Here is a 26,666-nt window from a genome sequence, read left to right as displayed (position 1 = left end):
GTCAGGAGGCGGAAGCCCCCGCGGGCCCCCAGCTCCCGTCTCAGGATTGCCCTCACTGATACGGAGGCCCGAGAGCGTGTGAGTGCGCACGGGCAGTGGGTTGTGTGTGCAAAACGCAAGGGCACACTCATCACGCCGGCCGCCACCGCGGCGTCACCCACGAGGCGCCACCCATCAGCCTCAGCCCGCGAGTCAGCAAGGCGGCCTGCGAGCAAAGAAAGCGTGTCATCCCACCCGGAGGCTTTTGTGATCTTGGCCCCAGGAGACCCAGAAGTGAGAAACAGGGAGAGCCCACGCTCTGGCACGTCCTGGGGGTCCTCCAAAGTGCACAGTAGGTCTGGCCCCCCAGGAACCAGAGCAAGGCCTGGCCGTGACCTCTTGATGGGCGAGACCCCTCCCACAGCGTGTCTGCTGCTGCGTCTCAGCTTGGGCGGTGCCCACGGGCAGGAGGTGGCCTGTGACAGCCGGGACAGATGGCGGCCTGGATTAGCGGGGCTCAGGGGAAGGGCTGCGGCTTCTCTTCACGCTGCACGGCCTCTAGCAGGCTGTCATTGTGCGGGCAGAACCACGGCCCCGCACACTCCACCTGTTAGGAACAAATCCCCTCGTGCGCTTCCCCTGCTGGGCCCCTCAGAGGTCAGACTTGACCCTTCAGCAAACAGGACGCCAGGGCCCCGGCTGTGGGGCAGGTGCTGCATCCAACCCAGCTCCCTTCCCTCCTCCCCCTGACCCTCTGTGGGAGGGACATGCGGGGGCCAAGCAAAGCCAGGCCTGGGGTCAAGAGGACTCTGTTCAAATCCAGATTCTGCCCCTTGGGCTCTGCGACCTCAGCCACAGGGCCTCCCCATGCCTCTCCCATAAAGAGGTGAGGGCTGCCATCTCCCAGGGTTGAAGCAGAGATGGTCCTGTGTGCACAGCACCTGCTTCAGCCCACCCTCCACAAGCTTCGGACCCTCCGGGCACAATGGAGCCCCGGCGGAAGAACCAGAGGCTCAGGGCGGTGCAGGTTGCTCTCGGGGCTCAGGCCCGCCAAGGCCATGATTTCTCACTCTGGCGGTTTTAAAACACAGCCCCCATCATCCCACTAGATGGCCGAGGTCCCCTCCCCTTGAATCTGGAGAGGCTGCTGACAGGTTGTTGGCACGAACGACATGGCGTGACTTCCAAGGCTGCGTCCTGAAAGGCCACCACTCCCCGGCAGGAACCGCCCTGGAGCCCAGGCCTGCCTCGTGAGCAGTCCCCACACGCTGAGGCCGCCACATGCCGGGAGAGCCTCGAGCAGGCCCAGGGGCAAGGAACACTGGAGAGGCCTGAGAGCCCACCAAGAGCGAGGCGTCTGCGTGGGCCCCAGTGGCCCAGCTCCTGGCCCCGACTGGCTGTCCCACCCCACTGTTCCTGGACCACAATGGGGGCCAGTGCACCCCACCTCTGCCCCCTCCCAGGACCGGACCCAGCACACGCAAGTTCCCGCCCCGACAACTCGCATGCTGGCCGGGCCATGCCGGTTCAAACCACCACGAGAGGAGAAGCAGAGAGGGGTTCAAGGACACAAAGCCACGAACACCCTGCCCCTTGTGTGGGGCCCAATCCTGTGGTCAGTACTCCTTCTGATTCGACAGACTGTGGCTGGGGCCCATCCTGAGCCAAGAGCAACACCAGGTGTGGGGCACACAAGGATGAAGAGGCTTTGGTCCCGCCAGCCAGAGTTCCGTAGTCTGACAGGCTAGACACGGACCCCATGAAGCCATCACGACGGTTGGGGAGGGCCCCCCCCCATGAGAAAAATGTGTGAGTAGCAAAGCACCAGTGTGAGCAACTCTGCTGGGGGGCATCAGGAAAGGCTTCATAGAGGAGGCAATGCCTTATTAGGGTTTTAACGAATGAACGGGAGTCTGCCAACATAGTCTGTGTAGTTGGATCATATTCCTCCTCTCTCCCTGCCTCCTCCTCTTTGAATCACTTTATGGAACATAGCACCCGAACATCACTCCCCATAAGGTGGAGGGAAGACTGGTCTGTTCATCATTTAGAGGAAATCTCAAAGCAAAGAGGTCAAATGTCTTGCCCGAGATAAAGATACCATTGATGAAGACAACATGCAATTAAGCTCGGGGTCCTGGGGTGTGCCCACCCAGCCCCCAGCAAGCAGGTGGGACAGGATCACAGCCTCAGGACCGTCCTGGAGGGGAAGAAGGGAAGCTGCCCTCCTCGCAGCCCAGCACTCACCCGCTCCCACTCATCACAAATTATTAAAAGCAATTCCACATTTCCTGTTTGGTGCCTTAAGAGCGTGTTTGCCTTCACGCTCAATGAGGCTCGAGTTGGCAGGTGTAGGGGAGAAAATTCAACATCGTCAGACCTGCCTTCCCAGCCAGCTCAGCCAGGCTCCCGGGGCCACCCCTGGGGCTGAGTGCCGCGAGGTGAGGGGCCACCTGGCCAGAGCCTGGCTTCACAGAAGCTTCCAGCCTCCCAGCAGGTGGGGCTGGACCGGCTCCCTGCTGGCAGAGCCTGGGGGCCACAGCAGCCCACCCCGACCTGCCCCCTGCAGCATCCACACTCCCTTTGCACATCTCTCTTAATTTGCTGGAACAATTCATAACAAGATCACACAGCAATTGAGTTCCTACTCTGTGCCTAGTAGGCCTCAGTGAGCCCATTGAACAGATGAGAAAACAGAGGCCCAGGGAAGTTACCCGCCTCACATGCTTAAGAACACGGACTCCAGAGTGAGGTGGCCGGGCTCCAATTCCAGGGGTGGCCAGCGTGTGACCCAGTGCAAGTTACTTGACCCCTCTGTGCCTTGGCTCTCCCATTTGCAAGTGGGGCAAGACCAGTACCTGCCTCCGAGGACTGCAATGAGGATGGAGCGAGTTCGTTCACGGAAAGCTCTAGCACAGGCCTGCAGCAGCAAAGCACTGGGTGAGTGCATGTTGGGGGTGGAGGAGGAGAGCCCCCTGCTCTGCCCCCAGCACCCCTGCAATCCCGCTCTGCCTCCTGCCTCAGGACCCTCCCACAGATCCAGGTGTGTCTCCACATCCCTCCACCCACGGATGCCCCACCTTCTGGCACCCTCTGGAGGGATCCGAGGCTCCTTGCTCAAAGGCCCTTCTGGGAGGATCAGAGAACCCTGCGCTGTAGCGAGTCTTTCAAGCAGCGGCCTGTGGTCAAGAGCTTGTCTTGCCAGAGGTCACCCCTAGAGTCTCACACAGGGAAGCCCAGCCCACCGGCCAGGCTGCCGCCGCCTCCCTGCTTCCCCCCCCACCCCCCAGCACACGGCTGTGGGGGCTGCAGCAGGGGTCCCTGTGTTCAAGCCCCCTTCTTCCCAACTGTCAAGTTGTCCATGGAAACCGGGGAGCCCCACAGGGGAAGCCTTGGGTCCCAGAGAACCACAGTCCTCCCAGGACACCAGCATGACCGCTGCCTGCCCGAGCCTGGCACCCTGGCAGCGACCCGGCATCTTCTGTGATGAGGACACTCGCTGGACCGGGCACTGGCCAACAGTGACCCTGAGAAGCCACTCCTGAGTCAGCCCCGTCGCCTCACTTCCACAGCACCCGAGAAAACAGGTGAAGGCTCAGCTGGACGCACAATAAAAGCCTTAATGAAGCCAAGATGCCTGGATTTCTTTTCTAATCTTCCAGTCAAACGTTGGCAACGACGCGGGTGGGAGTAAGCTAAGCGCAGCCGCTCCGTGATCACAGAAAACCCCTCTGGGCAGGCCTCGTTTCCCAAAAGAACGGCCTCTAACGAATGCGGCCTCAGCTGAACAGTTTTGCCCATGCGGGGAAGTGTGCAGGTCCGAGGTCGCGTGAGGTTCCCCGCTCCGTCCAGGGGCCCGCACAGCTCTGCACCCGCAGCTCCCTCGCCTCCCCCGGACGAAGGTGTCCACGTTCCAGCCATCGAGACCTTGCACAAGCTGCCCGACCCCACCATGCCAGAGCCGGCCATGGGCCAAACAAACATGCATCCTCCAAAAAGCCGCCCAAGCCCAGCCCTTCCCAGGAGTGGACCCAAAGGGCCCACGTGATGCTCGTGCTTGTCACTTCATCACACGTGAGGCACGCTGTGATTCTGGGATGCACGGTGGATCTTTCTGGAAAACATCCACAGCTAGTCTGCTTGAGGTTCACTACCTTGGACCTGGTGACTCCCTTCCAGCAAATCTGTCCTAGAAAAGCATTAGACACACGGCTAGAGTGACATCCAAGGGTGCTGATTTGGTTCATGTGATCAATACCACGGTTTCTAATAAAACACAAGCACCCTGTTCTCAAAGCTCACCCATGTCGTAGAGTGCGGCAGCATTTCCTTCCTTCTTAATGACCCAATGGTAGATACTCCGCTGTGCAGACGTATGCCATTATTTACCAATTCCCTAGCGGAGAGGCATTTGGGTTGTTTCACTCGGGGAGATGATGAATAACACTACTATAAACATTTGTGTACAGGGGTGTGTGTGGACGGAGGAGGTCCCTTCTCTGGGTGCGCATCTCCCAGCAGTGAGATGGCTGGGTTTCATGGCACTACCCTTCCTTCTGTCCCCCACACACACCAAGCCCGTTCCCGGCTCGGACCTGCAACGCTTCTTCCCCCGGGGCTTGCATCCCTGACCTCCCCCACCGCCCCCTCCCCCATCACCTGCACATCAGCACTTGTGTGATGGTCTCCAGAGCACTGAGCGCCATCTGAATTGATCTAGCGGATTTTTTTAGGTTTTGTGTCCCTCTCGCCTGCTAAAATATCAGCTCCATGAAGGCCGGCGTCTGTGTGGCAGGGTCTTTACTGAACCACCACCACCTAGCACCGGGCCAGACACTCAGAAGATACTTGATATACTATATGTGCTTAATTTAATGTGACTTGATTAATTCACCAAGTCTCAGGGAAATGCCTCCTCTTCCAGGAAGCCTACCCTGATCCTTGTACAGAATGAGCTGCCGCTCCTTTGCTCCAGCAGCCTTGGTGGATATTTACCTATCCATCTGCCCGCTGGACTGGGGGGCTTCTGGAGGGCAGGGCTTGTGTCTCTGCATCCCACATGCCCACATGGGCCTGGTAAAGAGTAGATGCCCAGCGAGTCTTGCCTCTGACTAGCCCCCCTGACACAGCTCCGCCTTCTCACAGGCCACACACGCTCAGAGAATCAAGTGATTCTCGCCAGTCCTGAATGCAATTCCCACTCCTGCACACCTTGAGAAGGAGGGCCATGGGGGTAGCTCCAGCCACACAGGAGGTCACGATGCCTGGGAGAAGCCTCTTCCACAGAGGTGCGGATCTCATACCTGGAGACCTCATTCAAGATGTAGATGCTGGGGGCGCCTGGGTGGCTCAGTCGTCAAGGGTCTGCCTTCAGCTCGGTCATGATTGCAGGGTCCTAGGCTGGAGCCCCATGTCAGGGAAACTGCTCTGCGGGAAGCCTGCTTCTCCCTCTCCCACTCCCCCTGCTTGTGTTCCCTCTCTCTTGCTGTCTCTCTCCCTCTGTCAAATAAATAAATAAAATCTTTAAAAAAAAAAAAAGAGAGAGAGAGAGATGCAGATGCCGGGCCCACCCTGCTAACTCCCGCTTAGGACATCTGAGGTGGGTCCAGCCTCTGTCTTCGTCCCAAGCTCCCCCAAGAGAGTCTGAGACACACCGAAGTTTGGGAGTAACTCTTCAAGGACACCAGTTCAGCAACTCAGGGGAGAAACAAAAAAGGTGCTTAACATTTGCCCATGAGGGCCTGGGACATCTGGTTGACCCAGGGGTGCAGCCAGCTCCGTAGTGTGAAAGAGAAAGTCAGTGTGATCAGACGTGTAATTGGGCACCCCCCTCGAGCTGACGCATTTGCCCACGTAAGTAATTATGATTTATTGAACAGCATTCTGCTTATTAGAGCCTTCTCTCTCTCTCTGACAAATCACTGGGGCATTACTCTATTTTGAAAAATCATTCCCTTTTTAAAAAAAACTGTGTGGGTGCTGTTTAATTTATCATTTACTTTCTAGAGCAACTTGGAAACATAGAAGAAATTAAACGTGCAGTGTGCTGAAACGGTTTGTCAGAAATCTCACGCCAACCCACCCCCTAAATCACTCCCCACTGCACAGCATCCAAATGTGCACTTGAGAAGGAGCCTGAAAACAGTGTGGCATCCGGGCACTGGGGAGGCCACTCTCCGGGTGCAGAAACAGCGCCGGAGACAGACCACGGAGCGCTTGCCCTGGGTGTCTGCACAGGGACACCCCAGACTGGGGGGCAGGGCTCCACCAACCCCTCTCCCCCTGAGCCGGACAGCAGCCCACCCCTTTGCCAGAATTGATTCCTTCAGTCCCTTCCTGGGAAGGCTGGGCTTGGGAGGGGTTTTTTGGAGGACTCATGCTTGGCCTACGGCCCACTCTGGAACGGTGGGCGGGCAGCTTGTACAAAGTCTCGATGGCTGGAACATGGATGCTGAGCAGATATTTCCAGAAAATTGATTTGAAGGGACACCAGAGTCTCAGCCTGCCTGGGACATGCCCCCCCCCCCCCCGTGAGCACCGAGAGGCCCCCGGATGATGTTTCATGGATACGAATGGGGACAGATGCATCCGTATCAGAGAAGAGTTGTGACATTTCTATCAGGATTAATATTCACAACATTTAAAGGCTTGCCTTCCTGACCTTTATCATCGAGTCCCCACTGGCTTCAGAGATTTGGAAACACACACAGGGTACGGAATCAACCTTCGGTTAAACACGGAAAAGGTATCCATTTTCAAACGCCCCAATCTCATATTTCCATCCCAGGCACTGAGCAGACCCAGAAAAAAGAATATGCATTGTGTTTAACAAGGGGACAGCATTTGAAAAGTCTTCCGATCTCTTGAGAGAGGAATTATTTCAGCAGGCTGAAGCCGATATCTATAATTAATATCCATGAAAAGTTGAACCCAAGGAAAAAAAACACTTTTTCAGGCTAAAAATCCTCATGTGATTTCTAGGTAATTAACAGTTTGGTCTCCACCACGGTAAAAATAGGCCTCCACCTGAAACTAATTTCCTCTCTGACTACCGAGGCCATTCTTCGAGGGACGGAGAAGAAAGCTATCAGAATCCATTTACGGGGAGCGACGAGGAGGCGAGGCCGGGCCGGGCGGGGAGGTGAGTGGGCCAAGCACCATTCCCAGCACGGGATCTCCTTGTGCGGATTTCCTTCTTTGTTTCATCTGACCTTCAGCTTCAGCCAAGTCCAAAGGCTCACAGACCTCCAGAGATGAACTTCTGCTTCTGGAGGGGTCCTCCTGACTCCCGGCTGGTCCAGGGGCTCAGCCCGTGCCGGCCACTCACGCATGTGTGTGTGGGGAAGCCAGGCCTCGGAGAGGTGCCCCAGTCTGCTGGCCATCACTCAGCTAAGCGGGCCGGGCAGGGCCGGGCAGGCCGGGGACCCTGTTCGCCCGACCCCAGCTTAGCGGTCCCCTCTGCACGGCTCTCGGTCCTCCCCAAATCCCTCAACGCTCATCATCCGAAAACAAGAGGCAACCACTGAAACCGCCCCCCTCCGGTGAGCCCTGCCTATGTCCTCTGGCTCCTGCAGCAGGAACGACACACCCAACAAACCTTCCTCATGGCTTCTTGCCCTGCGCAGGATTTAACTGCAGGGAATTTTTCCTTCTCGTTCATTTATGTGCTGTTGTCACAGACGCCCACGCACAACTAAATAGTAAGCCTCTCGCGAGCAGAAGCCACAGGCCGTGGGCAATTTTGTCGTGGCGTGCAGACCGCACCCCCCCACCTCCCCTGGGGGGGCCACCTTCCATTTGCACCTGCCCCATAAGTATTTGCTGATTTGCTATCGTTCGAAGTTGGCCAAATTTTGCCCCCAAATGGATTTAAAACCTTTGTCTTCAGGAAAAGCATGCAGACTCAGACTCATGGGAACCCCCCCTCCCAAACAGGTCTACTGACAAGATGGGCCAAGAGGCCCAGCATCAGGCAAACTGGTTAAATATACTTTAAAAAGAGCTTTCTCTCATTTATCTACAACTCGAGTATGGACACTTCCATTCACCATCCATCCCACAAATGTTCACTGAGACTCGCTCTATCTGAGGGCCATGGCCGAGGTGGGGCACACTGTCCTGGGAAGGTGATGGAGGGCAGAATATTACGGTCTCCAGTGCTGGCCGTGGTGGGGCCAAAGCAGGGGAGGCCCACGGTTAGGAGGCCTTGCTGGAAGATTCCAGGCCAGGTAGAGATGGTCCCATTTGCAAAAGCCAGAGACAGACGGGGAAGGGGGGCCCAAGAACAGTTGGTCAGAGTGCCACATAAGGGCCAGGGGAGGCTGATGGAAGAGGAGGGCAGTGGCGGCTGATACCAGCCCCAAAAGGTGCCCTTGAACCCAGAGGCTGTGTACACGTCACCTTGCACGGGACTTGGCAGGTGGTTTTGAGAATCTAGAGATGGGAGGTTACCCGGGATGATCGGGGTGGGCCCTGAGGGGTCACGGGTCCTTACAAGAAGGAGGCAGAAAGAGATGTGACCCAGAAGGCCATGCGATGGAGAGCAGAGCTCAGTGGAGGGAGGGGGGCAGCCCTGGGCCAAGGACAGCCAGAGTCATGGAGGTGTGACCACAGAGCAGAGGCCGGGGGCGGGGGGGGGGGCAAGGAAGGGGCCACCGGCCAAGAAATGCGGGCACCTCCAGAAGCTGAGAAACACAAGGGATCTGATCCTCCCTTGGAGCCTCCAGAAGGATCCAGCCCTGCTGACACCTCAACTGTAGCCAGTGACACTGGCCTTGGCCTTCTGACCCCCAGAACCCCAAGAGAATACATCTGTGTTCTCAGCCACCAAGGGTGTGGTAATTTGTTACAGCAGACCCAGGAGCTTATACAGAGAGACGTGGCCTGGAGCGAAGAAGGGCCCAGCCGTAGACCCTGGCCCCCCGGTCCCCTGCCCCCTACCCACCTCTGGCCAGGCAAACCCGGCCAGGGTTGGGCGGCTTCCGCTGGGTGGTGCTGCTCCACATTCACGAAGACTCCCTCCCCTCTGCCTTCCAGTGTTTGCTGTCAAATGGAGGCAAGCTGAGCCCCCCAACAGGACTTAGCACTACCCCCACTCTCTGAGCCGAACAGACTCGCAGCCCAGAAACCCAACCAGCAAAGACAGGCATCCTCATATCCATCCAGACGACCCGTCCCGCCTGGGGCAGCGACTTCTCACTGCAACCCCAGCACACTGCTGACCTCAGCCACTCTCAGCAGAGACCAGACACCCTGGAATGTGCTGTCTCAGCAAGGGGTGAGCCTCCCATCCCTGGAGGGATCCCAAGCACCCTGGCAATGCTGAGACCCTGTGAGTCTCTCCTGGGTCTCCTCCTCGGCAACCATCCTGCACACAGTAGGTGCCCACGAGAATGAATGAATGAATGAATGAATGGGAGAGTGAATCCACACGAGAGCCTTCCCACCCAACAGCTGTCCTCTTGGCAGAGGTGCGGCGCCCGGGGGCTGGCCTCCTTCTCGGAAGAGCGGAGGAAACCATCTGTGACTCACCTCCCGCGGCTCCTGTCAGACTCCTGGGGCTGGGGGCTGGAGGCTGGAGGCTGGAGGCTGGAGGCTGGAGGCAGGACGGCAAAGACTCGCAGCCAAGTCCCTAGCAGAGGGGATCCACGTGCGGGCGGCCCTCCACTCACTCTCCGGAGGGAACTTCACAGCTCAGGGGGCGGATGTGACGTAAGAGCCCCAGATGCCTGGTCCAGCCACCCCAGCTCCCCAGATTACAGCCAGGGCTGGCTCGGCGGGCGTCGGGCACTCGGGCCCGAGAACATGCAGACGGGCTGCACCCCCACTCACAACGCTGGACTGTCCCAGCCCCTCAACCTCCTCAGGCTTGGTTTCCTTGTCTGGGAAATAAGGCTGCCAGGCTCGAAGATTCCTCACAACACCTGCGTGAGGTGATTCAACTCACTGGTTCTTGACTTCTCTGGGCTGAGATTTTGGCGGCACACTCAAAGGCACTGAAAGACTAAAATCTGCTAACGGGTGAGACCACCGGCACCTGGGTCTCCGGGCTGGGACAACCACGCTGTTAGGGGACCCCTCCCTGGACTGCCTTCAGCCCCCGTCACCATCCGATGGGGCCGCCTCCAGCCCTGCTCGGCCGTCTGGTGGCCCGTTCCTGCAGCTTCAAGGCCCCCACCTCCCCCTGCACTTCACCCCGCGACCTGTTGCAGCAAAGCTCCACCCACCGGCCATGCCCCAGGGAACCCACGGGGCACAGTGGCCAAGGAGAAGCATAGGCATCCCGGGGTCAGATGCAGGGGGCCCTCTTTTACCCATGAACTCTGTGGAGGTGGACACGGCCCCAAGCAGAGCCGAGAGGCCCTGGCCGACCCAGTCTGGGGCTTCAACAGACAGCAAACCACAGAAAGTGAGGTGATGGAGGCCGTCCTGGCCTCGCCCATGTGAACCCTGGAGGTGGAAAGCGCACCGATCCAAACTGGGAGCCCGGGGCTTTGGGGGAGGGGGAGGGACATCATGCAACGGTGCTGGGTGCTCTCCCAAGGAGGGAGGATGACCCTCTGCCGACAAAGCAGCCAGTCGAGACTTGAGGTTGCAGCCCGGCCCCCTTCCGGCGCCCCACGTGCCCCCTATAGGGTCCCCCCCCAGAACCACTCCTTCTTAGCCTCAGTGTGCAGCTCCAGGGTTGGGTACGGGGTGGGCCTGGCACTCAGAGCATTTCCTCTGGCAGGGGTGATGGGTGTGAGGCAGGCGTGTGAGCTCTGGATTTTGCTGGGAAGCACTGGTGGTCTAGCCTCAGCTTCTCACGGAGCCCCGACCCACGTGGGCCATCAGAAAAGGAGGCGAACACACAGGGAAGCAGAGCCCAGACACAGACACGGAGACGAAGGGCCAGGGCCCGGTGCCAACATCAAGGCCCCTGGAGCCAGCCACGCCTGAAGCCAGCACTCTGGGCTTCCTGGATCTGTGAGCCAATGATTCTACTTTTCACTTAAGCTCCTTGGAGTCAGGTGTCTACGACTTGTCATCAGGAATCCTGCTTAACACACCCCCTTCCTTGTGCAGCATCACAGGAACTAAGGGAAAGGGAGAACATGGGAACACACACCCCACCCTCACATCCCCTTCAACCTCGGCAGGAAGGTCTGACCAGTGAGCAGGAACACAGTCGGGTGGGACCCCATGGTACGGACGGTCCGTCCCGCTCGGGGTAGGAAGAGAAGCCTGGAAGGGCCAAGGGAGAGGAGGCAAAGACCCGAAAGCTGTCACCCCCAGGACCCCCTGCACTCTGCCCCCTTCTTTGCCTTCTGCCTCCCAGCACAGGTACGGGGAGACAGGTCCTCCAGGCAGGGGAGCCCTGGAGATTCAGGTCACAGAAGGGGATTTACCCACACAGAAGACCGGGAACATTCTTGACAGAATTATGCAGAAACAGACACATTCATTATCTCCTTGCACCACTCTGAAAAAAATGCCATTACACTTTCTTCCAGGTGGAACAAGAATAAGAGGGATTAAGGATTAGCCAGCAAGAGTCTCAGCCGCTCGCCCACGCCCCTCCACCTCTCACACTGCTTCCTCCTTAATGGCCTGGTGGGTGGGACATGTATGCACTTGGTGGATTTTCAAGAGGACGTCCACAGACCCACGCACCATAACAAACGTTAGGGAAGTGACAGGCCCGGCAGCCGCTCCTGGATCCACCCACAGACCCTCCCTTCTAGGCTCTTCCATGGCCCTGCTGTTCCCACCATCTGAATGCCCTCCCTCCCTCCCTCCTCTCCTTTCCCCAGCACCACCTCTGGGAAATGTTCCAAAATTTCTCCAGGTGGGGAGGCTCAGGGGCCAATTTTGCTCCCGGCAGGAGGATGGGGAACCAGAATTTACTGACTTAAAGAAAAACTGCAGACACGAGAAATTTCTTCCACAGGGGAGTGTGCCGCCCTGACCCCGCCCTGCTAGAAAGTCGGGGCATCTGCGGAGCATTAGGAGCTCCTAGAAGAGTCCTGTGGGCCCCGAGGTGTCGGTGGCTAGCGGACCGCCCCCTCCCCCACCTCCCCCAAATGCCTTTCTCACTGTGGGCCCAGGAATGACTGATGTGGTCAGTGAGTGGCAGGTCCCCGGGCCCCCTGCTTCAGGGCCAGACTTGGTGACCAGCATTTACGCGAATTGTCTCAACTGCGGGCCACGACAGTGTGATGAGGTGGGCATCGTGTACCCCCGTTGTACGGGAGGCTTGCCTGGGAGAGTACGGGTAGCCACGAGCAGCCCACCCACCCCCCCAACACCCCTGTCCAGTCCAGAGCAGGACACAGGGCCCCGGCAACAGAGGAAGTCAGTGGATAAGCACCAAGGAGGACGGGCCATCGGGGCCCACGCCCTGAGCACGCTCCCGCCACATGCAGCCCCACACGGCACTGCTGCGGCCCCCCAACAGACCTCCAGGGAAATGCCACCCCCTCCGTCGGGACACCCTCCCTGACCACTGACTCCCTCGGGCCCTTGCTTCCCCCACCCCAGTTAGAGAGCCCCCCACACACACCTGTGCATTCGTTCACAGCAACCGTCCCACCTGCTCCTGCCCTGTGTCCCCAGCTCATCAGCAGGGACCACACCTCGTTCGGCCATGTCACCCCTCCACCTGGCGGCAGGCGCGCCTGGAGCGGACTCTCCATGACTTGCGGTCAAATGAGCAAAGCAACCATTCCAAACCCACTCTCTCAAACACCCTGTAAGGGAAGTGCAAATTCAGGCCGAGCGCCATGGCTGTCAGTAAACTCTGGGGTCGCTGACGAGTGGGGGGTCATCCTGGCATTCTGCCTTCCTCCCATCACACTGAAAACAAGATCTGCCAGCATCGGCATGGGGGGAACTTCGGAATCCAGCAAACCCCAGACTGGAAATGACCCCAAACTCACAGATCGGTGCCCGCATGCCAGCCAGGGGTAAGGCTCGGCCACCGCTCTAAGGGGGCTCTGCCCTCCACACCTCCAAACACACAACTGATCTGGGCTGAGCCTGGGGCTTAAGCACCACGAGCCGGCCTCATAATTGACCCCACTCTGACTCTCTGGCAGGCTCTGTCCAGGATCACCAGACACACCCCCCCAGAGAGGCCCAGGGTGAGAGGCCATATCCCTGAAGGACGGGGCAGCGTGGCAGGGGTGAGGAGGGGCAGCCTGGCCCAGCACCCAGCCCAGCCCTTTACATATGCCTTCCATCCACAAGGTCGAGGGCAGTCTCGTTACCCCTTAAGGATGAGAAAGACAAAACTGCATGAGGTTAGCTGCTGGCTGGGAGGCAACAGAGAAGAGGGGACATCCTCGTGGAGGGCTGTGCATGTACAGAGGGCCTGAGTGTGGTCAGGGGCGGGGGGGGGGAGCGTGCGGCAGGTGGGGGCCACACTGTCTGTGGGGAAAGATGGGGAGGCAGATGGAGCCACCCTCCACTCTGCCCATCCCAAGCCAGGGCAGGCGGGCCAGGTGGGCTCACTCAGCCGATCAGCCTCCCAGAGCCCTCTCTCTCAGTGCTCCCAAGACCCCAGCTCAGGGCATGGCCACGAGCTCATCTATGGGACTAGGGAGAGGCCACTGATGAGCAAGGTGACAAGGAGATTCATCCCCACAGAAATTCCGGTGACCCTGAGAGAGACACAGCATGTAATCAAGCCCAGCCCCAGGGTCTTGCTGGGCCCCAGACTAAGGCAGAAGAGACAGAGCTGCGGCCTCTCATCCTTCAACCAGCCATCCCGAGCCCTGCTCTTGGGCCATGGGCACTCGGGGAATAACACGTGCAGGGCTCGGTGAGCCACGGACACGCAACAAGTGGGGCTCCTGACCCTGTCGAGGGACGGGTGCCTCGCTCGGCGTGGGCAGCGTGCTGGGGCCTCCTGAAGGAGGAGCCTGGGGCTTCCGGGGCCTGGCCATACTGCCATGAGTCAGAAGCTTCTGGATGGCTCTCCTCTCAGCCTCGTCCTGGAGGAGGAGCCTGCGGAGCTGGCTGCTCAGTGGGCTCCTGGGCCACGGAGCCGGCTGAGCCTGGAGGCCGGCAGTCAGCCTCTGACGGCGGGCTCGGAGAGTGGCGTCCCTTGCTGGCGTGCCTCGAATGAAGCCTGGCCCACAGGGAGGGGGCCCAGGAAATGTGTCCGCAGGAGAGAGAAGAGGGGCCGAGGGCAGAAGACCGGCCCTGCCTCCAGCCCCATTCTGCCAAGGCCCTGCCCTGTCTGACAATAACTCCCAGAACTTTTCAGAGGACAGCGTGCCCTGAGAGGCCATTTGGAAATGCTCCACAAGGCAGGACTCCCCTGTGGCCTGGAGAAGTGAGGGCAATTTGCTTCCTTCCCCAACACGCCGCACGGATGGCCCCCTCGCCCCTCTTCCCCACACCTCCGAGGAGTGAGGCGGCCAGGCCCGGCGGACGGGGACAAGGCCGCCTGAAGAGTCCGGGGCTCATCCTTCTTGCTTTCTCTGTGCCGGAGAGGGCGCTGCTGACTGTCCAGGGCCAGCCCAGGGCGGGGACAGGAAGCAGAGGGATCTTAGGGAAGCCGGCCCCAACCCTCCCTCCAGCCAGACCAGCCCCAAGGGCACAGGTTCCGGATTTCCTTGTGCCGGCCTAGGCCTCTGCTCGCCTGGGACAGGATGGAAAGAAAGTCTGACTTGATCTTAAGAGGAGAGCATTCCAGGCAATAACTCACATCAAGAAACTTGTGAAAACCCAGCCATCAACAAGAAATACTCTCTGTACAAGCAGACTGCCCCATGTTTCACGAATACTGCAGGGCTTAGCTTGGCCGTAGTTGAGCCAACCGTTCAGGAAAACATAACCACATCAAACCCCCTGCTCGGATGGGCACCCCTGTCATCTGCTCACTGGGCTCCGGCGTCACCCTCCGACCCCAGCTTCCGCACACACCAGCACTCCCCTCCTGTGTCCTGGGGCAGGTGCAGGTCCCAGCAGCCCCCGTGGGGACCAGGACACCAGGCTGAGAGGGGCTGCTGCGTGCTCCCACAGCTCGGTGTGCAGCACGACGGCGGACATGGGGGTGCTGCCAGCACCCCAGCCTCCAAAAACAGCACCTTCTTGAAGGGGACACATGACGCAGGAAAGTGACATGGAAAGAGGCCACTCCTCCGGGGGGCCGGCCTGCGGGACCGCTCAGTGCGGGGCCACTGGGAGATGGACGGCCGGACCGCAGAGACCAGAGAACAGTACGGCTCCCCGCTGCTCCCGCCGCTCCGGAGCCGGTGCTCCCACCGCTCCACGAGCCATGTCCTGGGACAGCTCCGCTGGAGGCAACGCCCCAGCCTACCCAGTCGTTTGTCTTGGTCCAAAAGCTGGGCACAGCCATCTCCTGGGCGTTTTGTCTCTTGTGCATGAAATGACGCTGGAACCAGAGGCGCTATTTAAAGCCCCTAATTCTGGAGCAGGTGTCTGGCTCCTGGCCAAAGGGCAAAGGGCAAAGGCAGGAGGCGTGGCGGCACCGAGGCCTGGCCACAGCCACTGCCATGAGTCAGAAGCTTCTGGACGGCTCTCCTCTGGGCCTCATCTCAGGCAGGAAACAGATCTCTCCAACTCTCCGGGAAGCCAACATGACCCTCTCTGCTCGGGGTGGGCAGTAGTTAGTGCTTCAGAGAGCAGGCAGGTGGACAGGGAGCCGTGTCCGGCAGGGCCGTGCGACCGACAGCGGGGCTCTGCTCTGATCTTTCCCACACCTGCAGTGGGCAGGCCAGTGGGCTGGGCCTCTGGGCTCTGGCACCCTTCAGGACCAATGGTCCCTCGTGTCCTACTCAAATGCTTACTGAGCATCTACTAGGCGCCAGGCACTGGGAGACAGCAGAGAACAAGCCGACAAAAGCCCCTACTCTCCCCGAGCCCAGAGGCTCCAGGGCCTGGGAGGCCAAGGAGGGGCTGGAGCCTGGGGGACAAGGTACCCGGGGAGCAGGGCTGGGCTGTGGGGGTGGCAGCGAAGAGAAACCATTCCCATGGGGTCTGTCTGTCCCCTCTCTTTCCTCGGGCCACGGCCTACCTCACATCACTGCTCCTTCTACACGCATACAAATGTCTGCTTTCTGCTGGCTCCTTTTGCTGTGTTGGTAAAGAAATTCATTTCAGTATTTCGCTAACTACATTGCCATAGAACTGGTTTCCTTTGGATCCTGTAGATTTTATTTTACGCTCATTATAAAAACGACATCCTGACAAAGTTCCATGGGCTTCTCCAGACTTGGGGTGGGGGAGCCCACGGCACGGAGAGAGCTAAGACCCCCCGTGCCAGGTCGCTGGAGCCAGGAAGCCCCTCAGTGTCGTCGGGGGGCAGGTCGCAGTGCCTGACACCGAGCAAGGCACACAGCAGGCCCCTCAAATCACGGAGGAAGAGCTGCTGCAGGAATCAAGCCCCCAGAAGCCCCATCCAATGGTCCAAGGATAAATCAGAAAATGAACTTGGATGGGGTTAAGCAGTATTGATGGGAATAAATTGAGAAAAACATGAGATTTTTTATTGAGTGCTTTATTTTTACAGAAGGAAAATTGAATTATTTCACTGGTCAATGAGGTAGTCAATAGGGAAAAGCTCCTAAACGCAGGGAGGAAGTGAAACGAGCTTGAACTTGAAATGCACACCACCAACCTTCGGAAAGGCGGCAGCTCTGGGATCATATCTCCCCGGACAGCTTCCTCCTCCCCCTCCCTGGCCAGGCAGCAGACCAAACAGCCTCCTTCTGACTTTGCAACGCAGACAGAGCTGGTTTTCCCGGGCTCTGAGCAACAGCTCCCCCACCTTGGGTCATGCTGGCAGAATCCAGGATTATTGGAAGAAAGCAGAAATAAAAGCCACTCCCACGCATAGTCTCTAGATGTGGGATCGCCTCTAACACTGTCGACATTTCTCCTCCAAAAACCCGGGGCGGTGGGCTTCTTTGGGGATCGCAATCTTGCAACTAATGGGCAGGCTGGCAAAACTCAAGGCAGACACAAGAACAATTTCTGCTGTAGTTAAGACCTCAGGCTCGACCAAAAAACCAACATGGGATTCCCACATGACTCAGCAGTCCTGTTTCTGGGTACACACCCAGAAGAAGTGGACCCAGGGACTTCAACAGGTATCTGCACACCTGTGCTCACAGCAGCATGATTCACAACAGCCGGAAGGCAGGAACAGCCCCAGTGCCCGTGGATGGATGGATGGATGGATGGATGGATGGATGGATGGATGGATGGATGGAGCTGTGGTCCATCCAGACAACAGACTATTATTCAGCCTTAAAAATTCAGCATTCCGACACCTGCTACCACAGGGATGAACCTTGAGGATATTACGCTCACAAAATAAGCCAGTCACAAAAAGACACGTATGTATGTTTCCACTTACGTGAGGTCCCCTAGAGGAGTCAAATTCACAGAGAGAGAAAGCAGAACGGCAGGCGGGTGCCAGGGGCCGGGGGCAGGGGACCCGGGTAGTTAGTGTTTCCTGGGGACAGGGTTTCCGCTTGAGAAAATGAGTGAGTTCTGGAGACAGAGGGTGCTGGTGACTGCCCAGCGGTGCAAATGCACTTAACGTCCCTGAACAGGACATCTAACGGTAGTAACGACAGTAAATTTTAGGTTACTTGTATTTGCCACAATTACAAAATAATAATAAAGAAAAAAGAAAATATATTTCTTGCACTAAAATAAAAAAACACTTGGGCTTAGGAGGAAAAGAATTCAAATCTCGACTCAGACCCTTACTAGCTGTGTGGCTTTGGGCAAACCCCGTGCTGCCGTGAACCTGACTTTTCTTGTCCGTAAAGTGGATAGGATAACAGTGTCAACTCTGCGGAACTAATGGAGGGACGGCAGGTGAGGTGCCTGGCGCAGCAATGGGCCCATCAGTGGGGACCGGGATTATTCACTTCATTATTACTCATCAGGAGCACTATGTAAATGACAAGGCATTGTTTTTATTAGATAAAGTTACATCAGACGCAGAAGCTTCCAGCTGATCCCAGCCAAGGGATGCCGGCTGGGGCCTGCCGGATGCTATCTCTACTTCTGACGCTTCGGAAGTAGGCGCGCCATAGAGACCTCATAAAGAACCCTTTCTGAATTAAAATTGATCTGAATAGAAGCAGCCACACTTGGCCTAGCTCTTTTCTTACTTTGATTTGAACTGAATTTATCTCCGATTATCGGGAAATGGTGCCGAGCAAGGGATGTGCCCTGTTGAAGTCAAGGCGAGCTCCGCGCGGCAAGGAAATTATCTGCTTTTGCAAGAAAATTACTGAGGAAGAAGACTGGTGTTATTTTAAGATCTTCGAGGTGGTGTGAGAAGAAACTAATTAAAAGATTGTAATGTTCTGTGCAAACATGGCAACTGACTGCTACAGAAATGCAAAAGGAGGAGGATTTTTCTACCTCCAAAGAACATCTGAGGTTTAATTTTTCCTTCAGTCCTCCTGTGAGAGCTCATGTTCAAGGATCCCTATTAATTTTTTAAGCCGACAAATGGAACTGAATCAGGATAAAGATGATGAGCACGAGACACGTTGTGTGAAGGGTCCCCGAGCCACAGGGCTTAAGTTAAAAAGATGTTGCCGCTGCTCTCAGTGGGCATGTGCCAACCGCCGGCTCCCCATGAGGCTGAAAACAAGCCTCCGTCTCCCGCAGAAGCCGGAGCAGGTCAGGGCCCGCATGCACTTGTGGCAACCCGCTGGGGACCGGTGAGCGCAGGGCATCCCCAGTCCCCGCCGTCCACTTCCCGCTGACCTGCTGACCTGGGACCGGGAGGGCCGTGGATTTAGGAAGCTCAGCGTACAAGCCGGCAGGTCATACTTAAGGGGACGCCAGCCCTGGGCACGTTCATGTTTATATGGCATTTCTTCTGTGCACAGAATCCAAGCTCCCGCCCAGCACGAGGTTTTCACAGGATTCCCACAGCAAGAACAGGCCGTGAACAGATCAGCATGCTTGCCTTCAACCCTCTAAACGCTATGGCTGGAGGCCTGGTGGTTCTGGCCTCCAGAGCCAGGTTTCCCTGCTCCTGGGGCTTCTGAACCTGGGGACGGTGGCCAGGGGATGGCGGTAGCAGCCCTGCATCTCGGCTCGTCGGCATCCCTGCTCCACAAAGCACCCACACAAACGCTGGGCTTTAGGAGGGGTGAGGGTGAAATAGGCCATGTGTAAGAATCTATAAATAACTCCGGGGCACCTGGGTGGCTCAGTCGTTAAGCGGCTGCCTTCGGCTCAGGTCATGATTCCAGGTCCTGGGATCGAGCCCCGTATCAGGCTGCCTGCTCGGCGGGAAGCCTGCTTCTCTCTCTCCCACTCCCACTGCTTGTATTCCCGCTCTCACTGTGTCTCTCTCTGTCAAATAAATAAATAAAATCTTTAAAAAAAAAAAAAAAAGAATCTATAAATAACTCCATCTTTGGAGGAGGCTGAATCGAGAAACAAGAAGATGCCCCCAAATAAAAGGCAACGCATAAGCTCCGCCCCAGTGTCTCTCGGGACCGAAAAAAGCACAGGAGTGCTCAGCAACATCCCAGGGTACTTTCCGACGCCTCCAACCCCATACTCCCTGTTCCGGGGCCTGAGCCTGCCTCTGACGCATAATAATAAGATAAAAATTAAAAACAACGGCAACCCTCCAGAAGGCCATGCGCTGCACCACGTTCTGCTCTGAAGGGGCATGCAGAAGGATGGAGTTAATTTATGACCTCTTTAAAATACTCTCAGGAACTCTCATGCAACTACAAATTAAATAGCCACTTTATTAAAGTAAAAGTAGGTTCACGCAACGTGCTCAGGAACTTCATTAATAGGGCCGTTTTTCTGCCTTCAAGCCAGGCTTCTTGACTGACGGAGGTCCTTTCTCGGCCCTAGTGTTCCAGGCTTTTCAGGCACCCACGCCTCTCCTTGGGCCTTCATACTCTCCACCCCAATCTGCTCCTCAGCCAGGTGACAGGGACTCCACTAGTCCTCCAGAGCCGCTTCATGACCACCTCCTCCAGGAAGTCCTCCCTGACTTCCCCAGGGCAGGTTCTCACGGCACCGGGATGCCCTACGATGAATGCTTGTCCAGACCAAACATCTCACCAGGACAGGGGCCGTGTTTGATCTTGCTCATCACTGTATTCCCAGAACCTAACCCTCCAGAGAAAGCAGCTGATGTAAGAGCTAATGTGAAGCTTCTTTTCGCCTGGGGCTCTCAAACTCGTGGGGTCTCTCCCCATGAGAGCATTGCAGGGAGAACTGCAGAAGACCCTGGGTCACCCTGGGTCACCCTGGGCAAAGGGCGGGCGTCTCCCTAAGTGTGGCACTTCCCTAGACTCTGCATACCACGTGCACACCTCCATTTACTGTCGCCTGTCCTAACACAGGCTTCCCTCACTCTAGCACTGTTCTGGGTCCAGCCACCAGGCCCACGGTCCCTGAGGGGCCTGCACGGCTCTCGTCTGGAAAGCAAATGCGACAGGTACTCAGCCCTGGTCACCGCATCCCTTGACCTCCGTCTGCCTCTGCCTCTGCCTCTCCCTAGGTGGCCGCTGGTCACCCTTGGTAGAGGGTGGGCACTTCATCTGCCCACCATCTACATGCCGCTCAGCCACAGCTCAGCCTCCCGTGGACCAGACTTCTCTATCCAGTCCAGCCCCCACCCCCAAACTGCCAGGAGGCCTGCACTGTGGTGGCCTGAGAATCCCAAAGTATCACCGGAATGTTCAACAGGCTTGAACGTAAGACCCTGCACCCTGGAGCTACCAAGCTCGCCTTCAAGAAACCGCAGCATCAGACACAGGCTGCAAGTCAGCTTTGTCACCGGATTTGGACCTGTTCATTCAAGAACCTGCAGTGCTTTATGAGAAGGCCTTTATGGTCTCTGTACGCTGGAGGCCAGCCAGAAGCCGTGAAGCCAGCACGGCCCTGGGAAAGAGAGGGGCCTGCAGAGCGGGGGCCGCCACGGCCCGTCCGTCCTCACCTGGAAAGCCTTCCCACGTGCCATCCCTCCCACCGCCCCTCCAGGGTCCGGCCCAGGCCTGTCTCACAGCAGCCTCCCCTCTGAGCCTCTGTCCCGAAGCCTCCCCTCCGAGGCCCCTCACCAGCCGCGTAGGCACGCCACCCCCCGGGTGCTTGCAGAGGCTCAGAAGGGACCCCAACTTCCCGCGTGCTCGCTGTGGGCCAGGCCCTTGTCGGAGCACGACAGGGATCACCTCCCAAATGTGCAAGGCAAGCCTGCGAGCCTTCACAGCCCAGCTCCAAGAGAGCAAGGCCCAGTTTAGTCAGTTTGTCCACGATCTCTAAGCCAGGAAGGATGAGGCTGGGGGTACCCCAGGCCAGCTGGCTCCAAGGCTCACGTGTCCATTGCCACCACCGTTTCTGTGATGAATCCCACCAGCTCACTGTGATACACAGGAAAGCACATGGTCGCCTGAGAGGTGAGAAGACCGGCGCAGAGGGGACCGTGTGGCAGGAACTGGGATCACCCACGGCTTTGACCTCCCCTGGGCACCATCCCCAGTAACCTTCTTGTTTACAAGCTCAGGGGTCCAGAGCCCAGCAGCAATGGCAGGGAGCCGAAGCCGTATTTCTGCTCGACTCCACCTGAGGTCGGAAGTCTGCAGAAAGAATAGAGCACATATAAGGGAATCCAGCTCTTCAGGGGTATCAAAAGGGGATTTTCAAGTCATTTCTTGCACAACTTAGCTGTTCCAATTAGCACACAATCATTTCAGCCTCTCTAAATAAAAGCTTTTAACCTTCAAACAAAACGAAACAAAACCACTGCCTCATGCTGCCATCTTGGGCTCTCCAGCCTCATGTTAGGTTCCGTGAGGAGCTGACTTCGACCTATTTCTCCCAAACTTCTTCCCTCTGATCCGCCTCCATGCACAGTGCATTCACGGTCTCTTCATACAACACGTACACACCTTTAAATTCCCACCTCCCAGAGCTTGCCCAAGCTGTTCCTCCCCGCTCAGTGTTCTTCTCCATCTCCCGTGCACTTCTCCTATTCATTCCTTAGGCCCACTCTGGTACCACCTCCTCCATGCAACCTCCTCTGATTTCCCCACCAGGGAAGATGGAACTCACCCCTTGTCCCTGAGCTTCGGTGTCCCTCCCTTGTCTCCCACTGGACCACCCTGAGATCCACCGCCATTACGCTCGGGGCATGAAAAGGTAACAGAGACCCCTTCCCTGACCCTATGAGCTGAATTGTACCCCCTTCCAAAAAATCTTAACCCCCAGTCCCTCTGACTGTGACTGTATTTTGGAGATAGGGTCTTTAAAGAGGTTCAAATTAAGTTAACATGAGGCCAGTCAGGTGGGCCTGATCCAATCTGACGGGGGTCCTCAGAAGAAGAGGAGATCGGGACACAGACACACACAGAGGGACGACCGCGTGAGGACACAGGGAGAAGGCGGCCGTCTACACGCCAAGAGGAAAGGCCTCAGAGGGAACCAACCTGCCCACACCTGGATCTCAGACTCTCAGCCTCCAGACCTGGGAGGAAATACACTTCTGTCATTGAAGCCGCCCGGTCTGGGCTGCTTTGATACGAAAACCCAAGCACACTAATGCACCTGCCCTCCAGGAACTTGACATCTGGCAAGTTGTCGTGACCCAATCCATACCCTCGATTTGGAGCCCTGGCTCCCTGGGTCTAAAATATACACAAATATCAGGTTCCTCAAGACCCCAGAGCAGAGGGGTGCCTGGGTGGCTCAGTTGGTTAAGCGACTGCCTTCGGCTCAGGTCATGATCCTGGAGTCCCGGGATCGAGTCCCGCATCGGGCTCCCTGCTCGGCGGGGAGTCTGCTTCTCCCTCTGACCCTCCCCCCTCTCATGCTCTCTCTATCTCATTCTCTCTCTCAAATAAATAAATAAAATCTTTAAAAAAAAAAAAAAGACCCCAGAGCAGAGAACATGGATAACCAGCTCAAAATTACCTTTGTTTACAACTCCCCTGGACATCCCCAATCCTGTAGGCACAACAGCACAGAGCAAATGTGGAAAATGCAGGGGGCGGGGGTGAGGACGGGGGTGGAAGGGGACAGGGAGAGCGGCTCATCTACTGAGAGCGGTGACAATGCTGAACCAACTAGGTCTGGTCGAAGCAAGCTCACGTTCAAGTGACGTGAATGCACCAAAGTGGAAGTTCAATGCTATGAGGGAAGGCACACAGGTTGAGCTCTACTTAGAATAAGCAAAATAAGCACATGATTTCCACCTTCAAATCACACCCGTGCCTTCGAGGGCGGCTCAAGAGAAGCGGAAACTGGAGCCTCTAGGGAAAGCCCAACCTGGATCCCTCCAAGGCGATGCCCAATGGTTTCGATGAAACATGAATCTCACACATAACAATTTGTTTCTACGGCTCAACAGACAGAAAGGCAGTATTTGAACTCCCAGGCAAGTCCGCATCCCTATCTCCACGGGAGCAGGAAGAAATCAGGCCGTGGGAAGGAAAATGTGCACATGTTCCCAGTGCTCGGGGACAAGGGCTTGTCTCTTGCAATCCTGTGACTCCTTCTTGCAGATGCTCAAAAATACTATTTCAGAAAGTCTACCCCTCTCAGCGAACGCTTTTTTTAATTTTGAAAGCAAACTCTTCCTCTGCTCCCGGGGACTACCATCTGCAAAGCAGTTTCCGGGGGTCACCCTACCTGGACAAACGAAGCGAAATAAAATTTGTGAAAGACTCCGCTCTGCAAATTGGCCTCAAGTTAGTTTCTTCCCTGCTGTAGCCTTAAAAGATGGTGGCTTCAAGCACGGGCGAAACCAAGAGCAGAATGCTGGCTAGTATCTTTGGCCCCATGGCCGCCCGCTGAGAACAGAGGGAGCAAAGCCCATCTCTAAGAGCTTCTCGTGCCCAGAAAACAATGCCATGCCTGCACCAGACACGCACCTGTGTGCGGAGCAAGTGACAATTAGAAACACATTTTCATTTAGCGCTCGGTTCCACTTTCCCTCCCCCCGAGTTAAGCACCACCTGCTCCCCAGGCCAGAAGATGACCTGCTTTGTTCCAGAGAGAACTCAGTCTGCCTCAACATCCCATTCCAGAGGCTGGGTCAACATTTCAATGTTGCTTGCCTTCTCTTTACCTCACCGACAACACTCACTGATGGTAATAAGGTACTTCTGGCTTCCGCCTCCTAAGTGTGTGCTAAGTGCCAGGCTGGGCCCTGCTTTGCACACGCTATCCCTGCCCTCCCCTTGGCAGGGGGCTGGAGGAGAGATGCAGCCTTTAAAGCTCCCCTCCTTTTCTGGACCTCTTGCCACCACCACCCCCACCAAAAAGAAGCCAGATCCCCTCCCCTCCCAAGCCCCCTCTCCAGGAATTCACCTGCCAACAGCCAGGATTCAATCCTCCTAGTTACAAAGCGGTCACTCATCGGGAGCCAGCGTCCCCAGGGAGCAAAGCCAGGGAGGCTCCTCTGTTGCTCCCCACCCCCACTCCGGAGCTCCAGCCCCGCTGGCCTGAGCCCCCTCCTCACTCCCCCCAAGGAAGGTGCACAGTCCTCTGGCTCTGTGCTCATGCTGGGGTGGGTGCTGGGAGCCAGTGAGTCCTGAAGGTGCTGGTCCCACCCCTGACTGCCCCTCTCTCCCTTCTGCCACCCCCACCTCCCCCACCCCATGAAGGGAAAATGACGAGGGACTGGATCAGCAGCTGATTCAACCACCTCAGCCGGTGGGGTGGGGGGCTTAGTTGAGACAGTCTGGCTCCACGGGATGACCTTAAATGCTCACGTGTTCCTCCAGCTGTTGGTTTACCTTTCAGTCCCTAAGTCAGCTTACAGCACAGCGGACAGTGTATGCTCACAGTATGGGGGTGATGAAGGGCCGGGCCCAGCCGTTCATCTGGGGTCCGACCCCTCTCTCACCACGCAGATGGGGACGGGCTCCTAGGGCTCTTCTAGGCACGGGTGCCTGCTACCTTCGGTCAGGCACCTTCCCCCACCCCCACTCCACCTGCCTCCCTGAGCGCCCCCTGCTGGCATCCAGGGAGTCAACTCAACAGCCGCTCACCCTCCCCCAAGGCTTCTAGTCTGCCTGGAGGCTGCAGAAATGACCAAAGACCAGAGACTTGGTGTCAGGCCGGTGCAGCCCCCAGCTGGCTAAGGAGGGGCACTGGCAGGGCTCTGGGCTCTGGACCAATCAAGTGCGGCCAGTGCTGCCCCCTGATGCGCTGCCCCTGGATTCCTCAGGAGGAGCGATAGGGTGGTCCAACATGTTCGTCCCCCCATCCCTCCCTTCTCCAGCAGAATCCGCCCCACCCCCATCCCCATTAGCCCAGCAGGGCTAGCCAGAGAGAAGGAAAAAAGTGCCCCCAGCCCGTGTTACAGCCCTTTCCTGGCTAGGGAAGCGCAAAGATCCCCACTCCTCCACTCCCAAAGCATGCAGGGGTCCTGGCCCCCTGCTGCCTCCTCAGAACTTTGTCCAGGAGAAGAGCTGGGGGGTCAGCCACTGGGGGAGACCCTAGTGAACAATGATGGAAGGAAGTAAGCGGAGAGTCCCATCTCTACTCCCCACACAACAGTCCCCACCCCCCTCAACAGCTGCCACCTCTCTGCACTTTTCCAAAACTGGACATGACCCACTAGGGCTGCTGGAAGAGGACCCATGCGTGACCACTGGTCATCTGCCCAGGGGAAAAACGAGGCTGAGGCAGCTCCCCAGGGAAGAATCTGAGGGCATCCCCATACACACACACACCCCTATCCGGACGCACCACGAAAAAAAAAAGGATGGGCCGGTATCCAGAGGGATAGGAACCACAGCGCAGCGCTGGAAGAAGGAGGCGCCCAGGACCCTAACAGATGTGGCGGGGGTGGGGGAGCCCAACTTCCAGAGCGGCTGGGAAGGTAAAGGGAGGGCTGGGAGTTTGCGGCCGCGGATGGAGAGCGCGGCGGCGGCGGATGGAGAGCGCGGCGCCCAACTCCGTGGGTACGCAGATCCCTGCGCTTCCGGGTACAGACCCGGGTGGCACTAGGGGAATCCGGAGGGGGGTGGGTCCCAGAATCCCGCGCCGAGCTGACCGGGGAATTCCTGGAGCCCGTGGAGCGAGCTCCAGGGTAGACCACTAGCGAGGTCCCGGGTAGACCTGGGTGGAGAGGGTCCCGCAGCCAAAATCCCAGAACACAACGCTGAGCAGACCGGGTGGAGTCTGAGAGCAGTCGGGGCGCGACACCGAGTTGGGGTGGTCCTAAAGGACCTGGAGGCACCCCAGGTGACCAGGGTCCCGAAGCCTCGGGAGACACCCCCACCCCGTAACCTGGGATCTGGAGGCCAGAGGGGGCGGCTCCGAGGTGGCTCGGGGTCCCAGAACCCTGTGAGGCAGGGTGCTCACATATCTAGGGACCTCTCCCCAAGAAACCGGTGGCCAGAGTCCGGTAGGGGCGCCGCCGAGGTGACTCGCGTCCCCAAGTCGCCGAGAACGCCCGGGGTGACCGCGGGGCGGTCCGGAAGTGGGGGCTCGAGGTGTCCGGGGAAGGGGCCGCGGGGGGCGCGCGGAGGTCACTTACGCTGCTGTTCTCGCCCGTCCAGTGCACCATCGCCTGGTTGTGCGTCGCGTCCCCCTTGAGCACGAACGACGTGCTGATAAGCGAGACCTGCGCCCGCGAAGCCGCTCCGGCCACCGGCGCCGCCCGCGCCCGGCGCCCCCGGCCCGGGGCGGGGGCGCCGTCCCCGCCGGGACCCGGAGCGGGACCG

At 57.7% G+C, this 26,666-nt stretch overlaps 1 protein-coding gene across 1 annotated transcript in view; it reads right to left on the bottom strand.

The window, feature by feature from the left end:
• SORCS2 (sortilin related VPS10 domain containing receptor 2) overlaps positions 1–26,659 on the bottom strand; it is a gene marked incomplete at its 5' end in the record, with an annotated part of 454,802 nt that extends 428,143 nt beyond the window's left edge. Inside the window, one exon of the mRNA XM_044913028.1 lies at positions 26,480–26,659. Coding sequence (XP_044768963.1) covers positions 26,480–26,659 — 180 coding nt within the window. The remainder of the gene's footprint in view (positions 1–26,479) is intronic.
• Positions 26,660–26,666: the final 7 nt, after the last annotated feature.

This window comes from Neomonachus schauinslandi, chromosome 2, assembly GCF_002201575.2.
Source record: "Neomonachus schauinslandi chromosome 2, ASM220157v2, whole genome shotgun sequence".
NCBI classification, from domain to species: Eukaryota; Metazoa; Chordata; class Mammalia; order Carnivora; family Phocidae; genus Neomonachus; species Neomonachus schauinslandi.
Note: the sequence above shows the minus strand (reverse complement) of the source record. Positions and strands in the feature narration are given on the sequence as shown.